This window comes from Bactrocera oleae, chromosome 2, assembly GCF_042242935.1.
Source record: "Bactrocera oleae isolate idBacOlea1 chromosome 2, idBacOlea1, whole genome shotgun sequence".
In the NCBI taxonomy this organism is placed as follows: domain Eukaryota; kingdom Metazoa; phylum Arthropoda; class Insecta; order Diptera; family Tephritidae; genus Bactrocera; species Bactrocera oleae.
This window is the reverse complement of record NC_091536.1, coordinates 66,919,597-66,935,891: the sequence shown is the minus strand read 5'-3', so window position 1 is coordinate 66,935,891 and position 16,295 is coordinate 66,919,597. Positions and strand designations below refer to the sequence as shown.

The 16,295-nt window shown below is 34.3% G+C and overlaps 1 protein-coding gene across 1 annotated transcript in view; it reads right to left on the bottom strand.

Annotated features, from left to right (window-relative positions):
* Positions 1–16,295, bottom strand: part of timeout (circadian regulator timeout) — a 411,432-nt gene that overhangs the window by 341,711 nt on the left and 53,426 nt on the right. Inside the window, exon 8 of the mRNA XM_070105532.1 lies at positions 4,759–4,921. Within this exon, the coding sequence (XP_069961633.1) occupies positions 4,759–4,921 (163 nt within the window). The remainder of the gene's footprint in view (positions 1–4,758; positions 4,922–16,295) is intronic.

Sequence of the window (16,295 nt, the reverse complement as noted above, 5' to 3'; positions counted from 1 at the left end):
TTCACTGGAATAATTGATTTTGAGAGCTATTTGCATGGCTATAGCATGGATGTAACGACTTTAAAAACAAATCAGTAAAAAGAGACAGTGAGGGTTTTTTTTTTACTCAGTGCTATCATCGGATTATCTCAGTCGAAATTTTTCAATAAAAATATTTTATTTTAACTGGTTTGTATTCAGCAGTCGACCTTTACCATATAAAATACTAAACACGCATTTATAAACAATAAAATTAAATTAAATTTTCTAAAGTCGAATTATTAATTTTGGAAAAAGAATTATATGTTGAAATACTTCTAAAATAAACTGTAAATGTATGTTTTTTCATGAAATTATTATTTCAAAAATATGAGTTGATGACGTTGAAACTTTATTAAAAATTTATAAATCTCAAGAATGCGTACTTTTTTAATTACTAAACTTAATTTTTAATCTCAAAATCAGAATTAAAAATTTGTTAAACACTTTTTGATACGTTGCTGCATTTTGCGCGAATTATTGAACAATCGACATGCTAAAGATGTTTTCACAGTCGAATACTTTAGATTTTTTTTTATTATTTTAGAAATTTTTAGTATTATTTGATATTCTACGAATATATGAACATTGTGCGTCGAAACCATGCCTTTTGCTGGACTTATTGCACAAAATAAAACTTATATGCACATATTTTACAACAACCACAACAACTCAGAGAAAAATTTCAAAATCCGCTTCCATCAAGTTTTGTTTAAATGTAACTATCTATCTACATATACATATATATATATATATATATATATGTATATATATATACCAGCTTTAAATTACAAACTTTATTTTTTTTTTATTATTCAAAATTTTAGCACCTTTTGCCGACAGAGAAAACATTGACAGAGAGTGAAACAGGAAAATGCTGGTCAATGCGCCATGCATTTGTCAGCGGAAAAAACTATAAATTTTAACAGACTGCAACTGATTCCGTAGAACAACCTCAAAACCCACCTAGCACAGCGCCAACACAGACACAAACAAGTGTGCGTGTGTCTGTGGGCGTGGGGCGTCACCGCTGCACTAAATGGACAACTATTATTACAGTTAATATTTAAATTTATCAATAAAATAAATAACGGCCAGCGACAAGAGGCAAACGAAGCACAGGCCAGAGTTAACACGTCGCGGCGCAGTGTTGGCGCAGCGGAAGTCCTGAATGAGCGAGCGGGTGTGTAGCCAGAGGGCAGGCCGACGCGATACTGCAGACACACAGCCATATCTATAAATATATTTGTATATATATATAAACAAGCAGGCGGACGGAGTGCAATGTGGCGAAATGACCGAAGAAAAGCGGCAAAATGAAATGAAATGTCTCTGCTGATTGGACCATCAGTGGAGCACGCGAGCCCGAGGTCAGGGCAAGCAGCCTGGAGGCAGATGCCCTCACAATGAGGAAAATATGTACGCATGCAGTGGCTAACGGGGTTTGGAGGTGGCGGCGTGACATGAGAAAATACAGACGATAGTTTTTAAATTCGCGCATCCGCGGCGCAGTATGGCAATCAATCAGCGCAGCAGAACCGCGACAACGGCTGCAAACGCGGCAGTGGCGATGGTGGCGGCCATTATTGCGAGTCATTGCGCGGATGATAAATCAATGTATGTATGTATGTGCATTAGTAAGTAAGCGTGTATTTCTGTTCAAGTGTTGGTACGAACTAAAGTGTGTGTGTTTGCATGTACTTGTGTGCACGTTTATGTATAATAAATGTATAATATATGGCGTAGTGCAGCTTACACCATTGCTGGGCATGAAATTTATTTTACGCAGTCGAAATGTATGTCGTACGAGGTCTTGACTCTGCAACGACTCCATTAAAATTTGAATGAGCGTTAAGCTGACGATGCGCAATTTAAAATAACAAAGAAAACAAAAGTGAAGAGTTTGAAGGCATAATTGTCTGCTGGTGCGCAATACATACACCATAAATAGTTTGCTACAGGGTGTTTAAAAGGCTTGAAAACTACAAAAATTTGGAGAAATTAGACAATAGATGTGTCTAAAAACATTTTTGAAAGTTGTAGTAATACTTTACTATTAAAAATCAGAAAAAAATTGATTCTGATTTATTTACTATTTATTTGAAAATATTTTGTAGATGTATAATCTCTATGAAAACTTGAGCTTACAAAAATTTTAAAACACAAGACATTAATTTTTTTTGTAAATTTGTAGATGCCATACATACTTGTAAATCATAAGTGTACACTCAAAACGGGGTTTGAAAAAGGTGCAATAGAAAGTAGTTCGCCATATTTTACTCGCTTCGTTTTAGAGATGTACGCTTGTTAAACATTTTATAATCAAGACAAGAGAGTATTTGGTATAACATTCGTTGTTGATTTACGTGAGTACCTGCCGGCGATGGCCTTACCTCACGGTGCTCCAAAGCACAACGTATCAATACAATGCGTTGATAAGCGTCCCAAATAATACGAGCTATTTGCAAGTATTAATTTGGTTACCAGTGGCCAGTGTGTAGGGGCACACTGACCATCTTGGTAAGATTCGAGGCCGACCTAAAACCTCTTCCGTTTTCGGGTACGGAACCCAGTTGCTTGTGCAACTTCTTTTTTCGAACTGAAATTCAGTTCTTCCAGCATTTAGGTTTAAACCACAGCCACCACGATACTCCCCAAAGGGCCGAACCCAATGCGCAGATTGAACCGAAATCCATTCTGCTCCCCGTGGTACCAGAGTTGAGTCTCCGGTAAGACTGTGTAGCCGAAGCTACTGCCAGTTGAGCCCCGCCTTACTCAAAGACTGGTGAGATTTGTCGCTTGAACTTCAAATGTCTTTTTATTTGGAATCTCATTTAAAGTCTATAATATCAGTTCAAGCTGAGTATTATAGCACTATTTCTGGCATCATTTACTATGCTGATATTTCTGGGCAAAATAAAATAACATGCCTTACCGCGGGTAAATTCTTACCCCTACCCGCAGGGGGAAGTATTTGGTATAATCGCTTGCTTTTCTAAGTGATTTAAAGTGCATAAATTTTGTTTGTCCTATTCACGACTCTGTTAGCAAAAGTTTCTCGAAGCCCGCTAATTAAATTAAAGATGCTGCCATGTTATATTTCTTTAAAGGAACCAGATATAGTATAGTAGAAAAAAACTTTAGGATGTGTCTTCGTATTTCATCAATAAGTCTCTTGTCAAATTTAACTAAGTTTATGTAGACTTAATTTACTAACATAATTCACGTTAAATATAAATATATATGAAAATAATATTATTTATTTTACAAACTCACTTAATTTGGTCATAAAACAAACATCAAAACCTTCCGTGTTTGCTTGCTCATGCTTAATTTCTTTGCAATTTACTACAATTATTATTATTTTTTTTTGGAAATTTTCCGGTAACCCTATATAGCTGGTAACAGCCATAACATACACTGTCGATTAAAATAATTGCAACCAATTATCAATTCATTGATCTGGTTAATGTTTCTGGCATTACATATAAGAATCTTTCCTTGGAATTAATAAATTCTTATTCTAACTTTTTGAGTTTCAGATGTCTTCACTTAACATTTTTCAGTATGATATTATGACTAGTATATAATATATACTGATTTTACTTTAATAATAAAGTAATTATTTAATTTCAATCTGGCTTTAAATTAGATGGAAGAACCTGAGAGTATTATAAAATTTAATCAAAATTAAGTGGTTAACCTATTCCTGCAGATCGTACTGATGGTAATAAGGGAGATTTACTAACCCTGAACGAGGGTAGGACAAAGTACCTGACGGTCACTCACAAAGATTTTACGCGTCTTGGGAACCACGGCACTGTTGGCAACTATAAATTTGAAAAAGTTAAGGACATTGTATATCACGGAACCAGCATGAATTCCACCAATAATGTAAACCTTGGGATCAAGCGCAGAATAACTATTGCCAACAGGTGCTACTTTGGGATCGGCAATTGACAAGCAGATTCATCTTTCGACTAACAAAATTACGCTATATAAGTCCCTCATTATTTTCGTTCTATTATACGCGCAGAAACATGGACGATGACGAACCGATGTGAGAACTGAGATAGGCAAGCTTGATCCCGATATCTGGAAATATCCTTTACTAAGTAAAATATTTTTATTTCTCGCAGAAATCCTGAGAATAATACTTTGATTTCTAATTAACTTTTTTCACTAAATAAATAACACTCTTTAAAGTTACGGGGTATAAATTCCCTAATGTATGTCAATAACTTTGTTGTTTCTTCATACAAATAAGTACTTCCATTTTTTCGCACGAGAGTATAAATTATGTTCGTCACTCGTTCAACCAGTTAAACACTCGCTGCCGACTTTGCTTTATTTTCACTCAATTAAACTTGATGTCTCGTTATAAAATTTGCAAAATGCTTACGACTTTTCATCAATACAATGTCAGAGGGCAACGAGCGGGTCTGCGGCGTAAATTGTTTGCACTAACAATTTAAGGCAGTTGAGTGCGAAGTGAGGCAAAAACACTGCCGGCTAATTGTGCATCGTTGCCTCGCAAAAGGATTTTTAAATACTTGCTTATTTATTTTTTTTTTTGGTATTTTTTTCGAGAAGCTGCAGTGACATAATTAACTTTAATAGTTTGGCACTTTGTGTATGTGAGTGTGTAGGGTCCTGCTGTTAACTGTAAATTAATTTTTAGTTGACCCGCAATGCCGGCGGCCCAGTTTTTTCAGTTCAGTTTTTTCGGAGTGTACCTACCTCAGTGAGTTGCGGTTTTGGTTCCGGTTTTTTATTTGCTTTTGGCTTGCGTCCACCCTTTTTAGTGCGTTTCTTCTCTTGCAACAGCACGGTGTCCTTGCAGAATTTTTCCATCATTTTAATGAAAATGTTGGCCGTTTCGATCACATCGCGCAGATAAGCTCTGTGGAGAGAATGAAGAGTGTAGGAAAGCATATTAAATACTATACATATTAAACTCCAAGTAGTCTTTAATATATTACAGTTAAATAACAGCTATTTGCTTTAATGTTTTATAATGAAATTTTAGGATGCTATAAATAATGCTAAATACAGACGTTTGGGCCAGCGAACCAGGTAATCTTTAAGAAGGAAAACTCGTAAGAAAGCTTTTAATTCTACATTGAAATTAAATTTATTCAAACTAACCAAAATTTTCTATAACCATTGAGATATATGGGCTAGATTACAAACCCATCAAATTTGTTCATGAAGGTATTCCTAAATCAGATTGCCGTTTTGTGCAGACATTTTTAAAATTAAAATTTTTTTAAAATAACATTAAATTAGTTTGATTATAATGTTTTTCTTTTGTTGAGATTTCCAGTTTTCTTTAGTTGAGAATTCTAGTTTTCTCAAGTTGAAAATTATAGTTTCCTAATGATGAAAAGTAAAGTTTTCTGCAGTTCAAAATTATAATTTTCTCAAGTTGAAAAGTATAGTTTGCTTATGTTAAGAATTATAGATGAGAATCATTTTTGTTGTATACCACAATATGTCCTTAGCCTGATGTAAAACGTCGAGTACTTGTATGTTGTATAGAAGAGAAATATTTATTATAAGAAATAGCAACGACAATAATTGTATATAATATAAGTCTTTGTCAGGAAAAATACCCGTTTAAAACTGGGGGTTTCTGTCTTAAATCGCCGTACTCAAAAACACATCAAAATGGGGTTCAGAAACAGAGCAAAGTTACATCGGAAAATCAAGATTTTTATTTAAAGTCACGGAGAACTGTCTGCCACGAAGTTTGTAACACCCAAAAGGAAAAGTCAGAGACCCTTCAAATACATATACAAATGATCAGCGTGAATGCGAACTACAGTCCACGAAATAAGTATAGTGTACAAACTAAGAATCTCTTTTTTTAATCTTTATATTTCATATGAACTTTTTTTAGAACTTTTTTTTAATATAGTAAACGCAGAGATTTATTAATATAAAATCAAAAAATAAAAATTATATCTTATTAAGAAAAAAATACAGAAAAACTGTTCTACGAAAAAAGTATGGCGTACAAGCAAATATTTCATTTTTATTGAAACTTAATTAAAATTTTAAAAATTTATATGGTTACCGTTAGCTAATATAATAGCATTAATATGTCTTGGCATAGATTCGACCAGAGAGCGAACGGTGGGAAGCTGTATTTTTTTCAATTCGGCTTCAATGCACTTTCTGAGTTCCCTCGAGGAATCAAATTGACGACCACTGAAATAAACTTGTTGCGAAAGTATTCCCCATAGATTTTTCATTGGGTTTAAGTCGAAGCTTAAGACCGAGCAATCTATTAATGGTATATCTCTATCTGAAGCAAAACGCTTTGTTGAAGCTGTGTGTATAGCTTCCTCGCAAAACCGTTTCGATATGTTTATTAAAACGTTTTCTAATAGATCAGTGTAATTCACCGCATTCATTTTATGCGTTACAAAACAAATTGGAGTTACCCCATTGTACCCAAAAGCTCTCCATACCATGAGGGATCCTCCCTGAAAAATTCTTCAATCTCTTGATTCCAGTGGTTGTGGAATATCTCTCCAATATTTGTCGTTACCATCGGGGCCATCTAGATTAAATTTTTTTCGTCACTAAAAACTTTTTTCCCATTCATCGTCCCACAACAAGTGCTTTTGAGCATATTGCATCCTAGCTTTTGTGACAAGTTAGCAACTTAGGTTGAGCGGTTCGTTTAACAAACTAGATGTTGGCATTTCCTGAGGCCGCCATTTTGTTAATTTTTTAAAAACTCAAAAAGGTTCGATCAGACCCAAGATTTCTATTTATAAAACTATTTTTTTGTTACACGATTGATTTTAGATAAATCTCCAAGGACTTATGATTGTCACCGGAAGGTTCTTTTTTTGGAACTGGGTCAACACAGACAGCTATAACTTTTGTATTAAATTTTTTTTGTTTAGAAATTTTCGTCACTTCAAGTCGAAACATTGTATAAAAATGCCATATTACTACTTTTGTAAAATAGCATGATTTATTAGGAAAAAAATTACTGAAATTTCTAATTTTTTCGTGCCTTTGACTACCCCTAACTCCTTAAAAAAAATTCTAACAAAAAGTTTCTAACAGAGAACAACTTTGTTATTATTTAATATTTTAAGAAAAAACGCATGTGGGCTTTGATATATTCAATTTCTTCGTTTGTACATTATACTTATTTCGTGGACTGTAGTCCCTCAGTTATAGAGATATCGATCTGAGATTTCGCACCGATCCGATCCCTATAGCATAAAACTGACATACACACTGAACGTTCTGAATAAAGTCATTGTATGGAAAACTTTTTCATTTGATGAGATATCTTCACGAAATTTAACATAAATTTTTGCCAATGGTAATGATTTTATCTCCGAAGAAATTGTTTAGATCACGTCACTGTAGCATATAGCAAATATACAAGCACACCGATCAAAGTTCTTGTAAGTAATATTTTGTATTTGTGAAGACTATTATAGCTTCGGTGCAACCGAAGTAAACGTTTATTCTTCTTTTAATATTTTTTAAGAAGATAGAAGAAGAAGATTATCTAAATTAAACGCCTTTTATAAATTTTGAAAGTTGAAATGTACCAAAATTATAAAATTAAAATTTTTAATTGTTTTCGACGATTCAAATTTTTATAAAAACTTGATGGATGCCTCAATACGAAATAATATTGAATTTCCTTTTTCATTGTCTTATTTATAAAAGTCGATTGAAAGCCAATTTTCAGTATTTAATCATCCCAAAAAAAATACACATTTACATACATACCGTAACATATATAATATATGCCCAAATTGGCGGACAAAAACTTTTGAATTTATTGCCGCAAAGGAAAATCGACATTTGAAACCAAATTAATTGCCTGTCAAAAAACCGCAGAGGTTAGCTTAAATCAGCGAACTGGACTTCCGGCACACTTTGTAGCATTAAAATCTATAAATGCGTATACAAAAACACATATGTGGTGCATCTGTATGCATGTGAAGTCACTGCGGCGCATTAAACGGCAAATTAGCGCAGTAATGCTGACTGCTTTTCAAAGTCAAAAGCCGCACACACGCACAACAAACCAAATGAACACCTGCGCAACACCACACACACGCACACGCATACTTTTGCTTAATTTGTATAACTGTGTATGTATGTAAGTACATTGAACTAACGGTCAATGCAACTAATTAGTCCGTTCACACAGGTATTTACGAATTTTGCAACAATAATAATAATCGCACCTGTGCGCACGGCTTTCGCTCTGTGTGGGTGTTCAAGCACGCTTGCTGATTTGCGTGCACCGTTACGCGCGCGGTTGTGTATGTGGCTGTGTTAAACCGCGCGTTTGTTATGCGGCAGTGTGGTACACGATGCAGAAAAACCGCAGCGACGGCGCTAGCGGGCTACAAGTGGATTAGCGAGTTCAATTGTGGCGTAGAATAAAGTAGGACAAATGTCGGCGAATATGACATTTGAATACATATACTCTTATACAGCGTCTACCAAAAGGGTGGGGTGATTTTGACAGCTCGTGATAGTCAAATTTTGTCAAGGTTTGCCATTTTTCATCTTCTCGGATAAGAACCACTTCTGACGTAATGGATGCGTCAACAAACAAAATTGTCGCTACTTGGGTGAGTCAAATATTCGTGTGAGTCCGGATACGCAATTGCATCACCAAAAAATGTCCGTTTGGTGCGGCTTGTGGTATGGCGGCTTCATTGAGCCTTATTTCTTTCGAAATGAGGCAGGAATTGACCGACTATTTTTCCCCCAGAATTGGATGAAATTGCGGACGATCTCTATTTTCACCAAGACGGTGTCCCATGTTTCACGTCTAGACATGGACACATTGCGTGCAAAGTTTAGCGACTCGTTAATTTTGCGAAATGCCCAAGTCAAATTGCCGCCAAGATCATGTAATTTAATGCCCCTGGACTATATTCTCTGCGAGTATTTTAAGTCAAACGTTTACGCCAATCAACCAGTAACGCTCCAGGAGCTCAAAGACAAAATTCAGCGCACAATAGCCGATTTTCCAGCCGAAATGCTGCACCGGGTCATCGATAATTGACGTAAACGGATGGAGATATGCAAACAGAGCCGTGGTGGCCGTTTGGCTGACATTTAATTCATATCATAACTGAAATAAAATTCTCTGCACAACAAAAAAAAAACAGAATCCATTTGGACTAAATTTGTGTGTTTTATTTCATTTTTACATCACTTCGTTCATATTGGTAGGCCCTTTATATACATACATAAGTAGTGTGTATTGCGACAAAGACTTAAACCCTATTGTATAAATAGTGAGCAATGAGATATATAATAATTAGTAATTTGCTAAGTACCCCTGGGTCGGAGATGAGTGATATATTGATAATGGATTGAGGACCACATCTAAAGTATGAAATTCTGATGAAGAACATACCCTGAATCTTTCTTTTTCCTTTCAATTCATTTTAAGATTTCGTACAAAATACAATACAATGTTCAGAGTATATTAAGTTTACCACGAAGTTTGTAACACCCAGAAGGAACTCTCGGAGACCCTATAAAATACATAATATAAATGATCAGTGTAACGAGCTGAGTCGATATAGACGTGTTCGTCTGTCTGTCCGTCTGTCCGTCTGTATATATACAAACTAGTCGCTCCGGTTTGGAGATGTCGTTTTCAAATTTTGCACATTCTCTCTCTTCTCCCAAAAAGCTGCTCATTTGTCGGAATTGCCAATATCGGTCCTTATATGAAACACTGTTTTATTTACAAGATTTCTTCATGAAATTTTATACAGTTTATTACCCAAAGCAAGGCTACATTCTATAATATATATTGCTCGGATCGGACTACTATGGAATATAGCTGCTATAAAAACTGGCGACCTAAATTAGAATACAAATATTTTTATACCCTTTATGCTATAGGAAATGCACCTGTAAATGGTATTTAAAATTCAATGCAGCCGAACGCTTTTTCTTGCTGTTAGTTAGGTGGACCTTAAAAATATTCGGGTTTAACACTTCCTCACTTTTTGCATGCATATATTTTCGGAATAAGTACGAAAACAGCTTTAAAACAAGTAAACAAGGCCTAAGTTCGGGTGTAATCGAACATTTTATACTCTTGTAATGTTTATTTTTTTGTTTTTAAGTGAAAGTACACTTCATGGTCTAAAACATTAGTCAAGTGGCAGAAAAATCACCGTCGAGCGCCTCTTAAAATAGGTGATTCCGAAGATTAAACCAGTAATCTCCATTTTGTTACAAAATGTAAATGTAACATATTGCTTTAAACACTCAAATACAGGTTTAAAAGACTGAAAGAGAGATTTTGATTCACTTTTCCTTGCTTTCGAAATGAATTGTCGAAGTAGAATTTTATTTTATTTTATTTTACAATGTTCCTTCTTATTTCTACTATTCGGTGCAAAGATTGAAGAAATCAAAAATCAGCAAAATCGGATCGAGGTTATTATTGAATGAAAAATTTTCCAAATCTGTTCACATTGTATACATAATTCAACAGAGTAAACATAAAAATATTTAAATATCGATCTTCACTCTGATATTTTATAGCGTTGAGTAAAGAAGGCCTAAACTTACAAGGGGCTCAGTCTAAAATAAAGTAAGAACTAAATAAATAACTTTTCGCTTTATGTCGTCTGATATGTTGAAAATACTCGAGCAACATAATCCACTTGGAAATCAAAAAAAAACGTATTTTTGATGAATGTTTTCTGAAGAAGGAAAAAATAAAAAGGAAGAATGCACATTTATATTTCAGAGCGTCGTGTGAAAATTTCAAACCGATTGCTTTAGACGTTTCGTAGAAATTTTTCGCACCGACTCTGAAAACAGAGTTTTGAGAAAAACGCGTTTCAAGTTTTGCCTGCCGATTTACACTAAGTTAAAATATTTTTACAAATACTTGTACTTACGCTCATATCTGCGAAAATATTTGCCAGATTTTAAATTCAAATTTTCGGTAGATAAAAAAATTACTGTTTTGACTCGATTATAGTAAATAATATCAGATAATATATACTAAAATATTACGCAATCGTAAGAAACTTAGAAAGACTAACAAGTTCTAGTTGCAGGTTTGGGTCACAACTAGGACCAATGCTCACCACATAAAAGCTTAGTGTTCCTTAATTTTGGAAAACATGTTTTTATTTCCACTGCATGTTATATAATATACTAAGTATGTCATACAAGGCTGCATAAACATATGTACAAACGTATGTATACTAGATCGCTTGCAATACGCACCGTTAGTCAAAAGCACAGGTCGCCAACAATATGTTCAGTTCGCGTATTCGGTTTGTGTGGATGTGTGCATACATGTAAATGACCACAAAATATTTGAATCAATTAGGGTCAGTCGACAGCGGGGGAGTAAAGTGAAAAACATGCCACATATGCTGGGCACATTAAATGCTCACACACACACACATATACAAAGGCAAAGCTATGTGCATCTGGCTGTGAGCTGAGCAAATATGTTTGTCAATGTACACATAAATTGTTGAAATTGTTATTGTTGTACAGGTGAATATGTTGTTAGTAGTTGTCACAACCACAAAGCCACTGCGGACAAAGTAGGACAGATGAAACAATGGAAATCGTCTATATAGACAAAACCAAGAACAAAAAAGAATTTAGATTAAATTAAAATAATAGCATAGTAGATGTCGGATGATAACGAGTCTCTTAGGTATATTTTTTTTTTGCATTTGAATAGTTTTTCACGAAGTAATTACCTACACTGATGACGAAAATACGAAAATGGAACCGCTACAATATACAGAAAACGTAAGAACTGGTCGAAACGGTTGAGTAATGTTGTTGTAAGAGTTTATATAAAAAATGCTGGGAAAGAATTCAGCATGTATTGTCCGACGAAACCGAATGGTTTACAATTTGGCATATTATTAACTTATATTAGAGATCATAGACTCATTTAGTTTTATAACTATATTTTATTTCCCGTCAGCGAAAATTTTGCTTTAATCATCTTAAAACGAGATATATGATATAAAATCAACCCAAGTTGCTAATTTTTATATAATGAGTTGATGTGGAAAGCATCAACCAGAGGAACGGAATTCATTGTGGTAGAGACACGAGGTTTAAACTAAAGTCTAGACCAACCCCAATCATATTCAGCGCTAAGCTGTTAATATAATTTTATAATTTTTAAGAAAACACCGATTAAAATGTCACACATTTTGATCAACTTTAATGGTTTAAAGTCAACTGGAAAGCGAAAATCACAATACAGGAGATATATATCTGGGCTTGTTACATTAACCTTTGACATTGCTCAGGTATAATCGAGAACATATTTTCAGGCAATTTTATAAATAACTCACACTCTGAACGACATATTCGTCATAAGGGTTTATAGAATAACGAAAATCATTTTTTTGTAGTATAATATAATTTCAGATATTTTCGTCATTAAACTATAGTACATATATAGTACATGTATATCAGTTAATTCTGATAAGATATCTTACATAGTACGACTTATTTATAGGGTATAAAGTTAACCGGAAGTATGGAAATCCTATATTAGGTATCTGGCGATAGGGGTAGTATTGAGCCGATATTATTTATTTTTGACATTAAAAAAAATTTCTATTCTTCCGTCAGACATTTTTTACGGAGGTTGTCCTGAAGATTAAATTATGTAAATGTATATTATTTTTTTAATAAAATACCGCTTCAAAAAAAATTCACAAAAAAATCGTATTTTTCTGACCCGCAAGTGGATATAACCCCTTAGGCATAACTTTTCGATTTCAAGTTTTAATGTATGACAAATCTGTCAGCTACTAATTTATTCTGCGCAAAAATCTAGAAGTCCACCCTTAAACATTAGGCACCACTATCTTTAAGGGTTGTATGAATGTACTTCAGCACCTTATATGGCTTATTAATGACATTTCATTTAAATTAATTGAACTGACATATGTTTTAACATGTCATTTCTGACACAAATGTGTATATGACACCTGTCATATTTATACGCAGACATGTTTGTCCACTCATTACAATTGACATAACGAGCAGTGTAATTAAAAACATAAATACGATATATATATATCTGTATAGATATTGACAAAGTTGTACATATGTAAGTGCATGAGCGCACAATAGAATACACAGGCAGTATTTGAAAAGCGCACAAAGTGCAACACAATTGCCGCCATTTGCAAATTCGCTTTAATTACAACAATCGCCGTCATTGTTTAGCTATCAAAATACAAACGTAATTAGCGTTTTGAGCGTTTGAGCAATTTGAAACAGATGCTTGAATTAGGTAAATATTGTGTAGTACTACGATAACGGTGTCAAATGTGGCACGCATGTGTTGTCGTGGGTGTAAAGCGCGCTAAAGTTAAAGCTAGATTACTTGCAACACTTGAAAATGCAGAAATTTCATTTAATATACCATTTTCCATTGGTTTGTTGCTAATTTAGACCATTTGGATAATCGTTAATTAGTAAAACTCATCAGCAAATTAATGCGAACTGATTAGTCAACGAATTGAGAAAGTTGCCAATTGACATTTTGATTGGTCTGCATTAATTAAGTAATCACTAATCATTACTACCGAACTTTGCGCTTTTAAACAGGCAAATTCCGCGGACTTAGAAAGCAATTTAACTTTACGTTTCCTTAAATTAGCTCTAAACGCCGGCGTCCTGTTGCACGTATTGCAAGTCATGGCCGCGTTGCGTTGGTGTTGATGGTTGAACTTTTGGTGTCTGCATATTGTTCGATGAATCAGTTCACTGCATTCTATTCTGTATCCTATTGGCATTTTGTTCACAATGAATTGGCAGGAAAATCCAGCCAATCCATATACCGGTTATTATTATTGACGTTGAATGCTAACGAAGTGGCACGAAAAGCGCTTGTCATGCCATCGCTGGCGGACGATTGGTGCTTAGGGCTGAGATGCAAAAGTGGGTGTTACAACTGGAGTGCAATTAATTAGTAATTATGAAGGTATGTTTACCTGTCTAAGAGGCATATGGAGAAGTTATATTCAGCTTTCAGTTTTAATAATAAAATTTTATATAAAACTGTTGAGAATTATAATTGCTATGCGCAAACGGCATTTTAACAAAATATGTCAATTTTTCGAATCCATTAAATACCAGAAACGATAAAAGTAAACCGCAATCTTATATTTTTGGTGGTTAACCTTTTAAAATGATTTTCAACCGAGAATGTATAAATCAAAATTAGCAATAGCATTCGTGAGTTGATCAGTGCGACCGCAAAATATTAAATTTTCTAGTTTCAGTTTTACAACCAACTTCAGATGAAGGATTTCCAAATTTTATTTGCAAAAAAATTACATTTTTGCGAAAACTCTGGGCCTACAATCAACTATCAAAGCACGTTAAGGACGTATCTATTAAACTTGGAATATGCGACCAGCTGTCTGGACCTAGACTTTATAGCAGTCAGGCTATCGAGGAATTGACTAAATCAAGCTTTCGGTAACAATTATACTTCGACAAGTTTGTGGCTGAGTGCAAGCTATACGATACCTGTATTTAAACTAGGCTAACGAGAAACCAAAGATTAATTTAGATCTCAGACCAGGCTTTGATCATGGACATGAAATCAAGTCACACAGGAATGAATCCCGCATAGCGAAGTGACTATTTTCTTTTCGAGTAGAATAAATATGATACTAGCTACGTCTGGTACAAATGTCATATACTCATTTTATGTTCAAAAAATAACAGAGTAATTGAGTCTCTGGTCAAAGAGAATAAGGTCCTCAGTGAAAAGTCGTTAACTGGGAAATGTACCAAGATTTCGAAAGTTATTTGCATGGGTGAATCGTAGAGGCAGTCAGAGGTTATATACTCCTCACATTTTATATCTAGATGATAGAATAAATAATCTGAAAATAATGAAATGTGAAAACAATATTTTTGCTGTGTTCACAACAAAAGCATATACTGTAAAGTACACGTACAGTAATCCGACAAAAGAAAATTAGAATATTTTTCAACCAACCAAGTTTGACCACTATAGAAACACATCTCCGCGTTCAACACATAAAAATCAAATATGAATTTGGAACTTCAATATATTACAAATTTGAATTTAGTCGAAATCAACTTAATACAGTTCAGCATAGGAGTTTCAAGCTTCCGTGTTCCGTTTCTGACAGCTGTGTCATCTTTTTTAAGATATACCCCTTTGGAGAAGCAATTGAACCCTATTAATTGCAACAATGCACCAATTTAGCTGATATGCTTAAAAATGAGGTGAATCCAAGGATGCTCGTTTGAATTATATAATCATATAGAAAGACTAACGTCGGTAGTGGTGGAAATTTTAAGGTTCTGAAAACGTTTATGATTTTTAACCTTAAAGAGTTTATTTTAGCTTTAAGGGTACCCGGCGTTTGAGAACTGTTAACATAGAACTGTGATTTTAAAAAAATTCGTAAGATGAGGGTTCGCAGTTACGAATCTCTAAATGAATGGTCGAACTTCTGCGTGAGAAAAACTAAAACCTAATGTAATGAACTTAGAAACACCATTTGGGGGCCACTTGGCTTAAAAAACACTGTCCTGGTGGAACTACTTTGGTCTATTACATATAGTTTGTCTAGAAGATCCCTTGAACGATTATTATGACCTTCCTAGCTCTTTTTTTCAAACAGGATCGCTTAAATTCAGAAAATATTAAAGCTAAGTCTCTGCGTTATTAAATTTGCATACTTTACACTCTTTATAGCTTTCAATCGCTTCTACATTTGCAATAATTTCAATAAATCACAGGATAACAGTTATGTTGGTGACCTCGCCGGCAAATCGAGAGAAACATTAATTTTAAATTGATTTCATATTCAATCAATACAACATTTTCGCATCAAATTGTCATGAAAACGAAATGGAAACTGAAGTCAATCGAATTAGCGCTCACCAACTTACCATAGTTGACTCACGCAGCGGAAAACGCACACAAACACAGACACACTTCCCTACACTACAACTACAACAACTACAACGACTATGAAAAGGGCGAGAGAGAGTTTAATGCATTTTTTGCTCTGGAAATATTTTAAAGCAATCAATCATTGCAACGAATTAACCGGGAAACAAAAATAGCAAAAATGTTTCAAATATTAAAGCATGAGAGAAATGTAGAGCATATACGGAATACCAGCACCCACAGAAATGCAAACCATCGCAATGTCTGCATAGGTATGTAAGTTTGTTTTTATGAGTGTATGTAT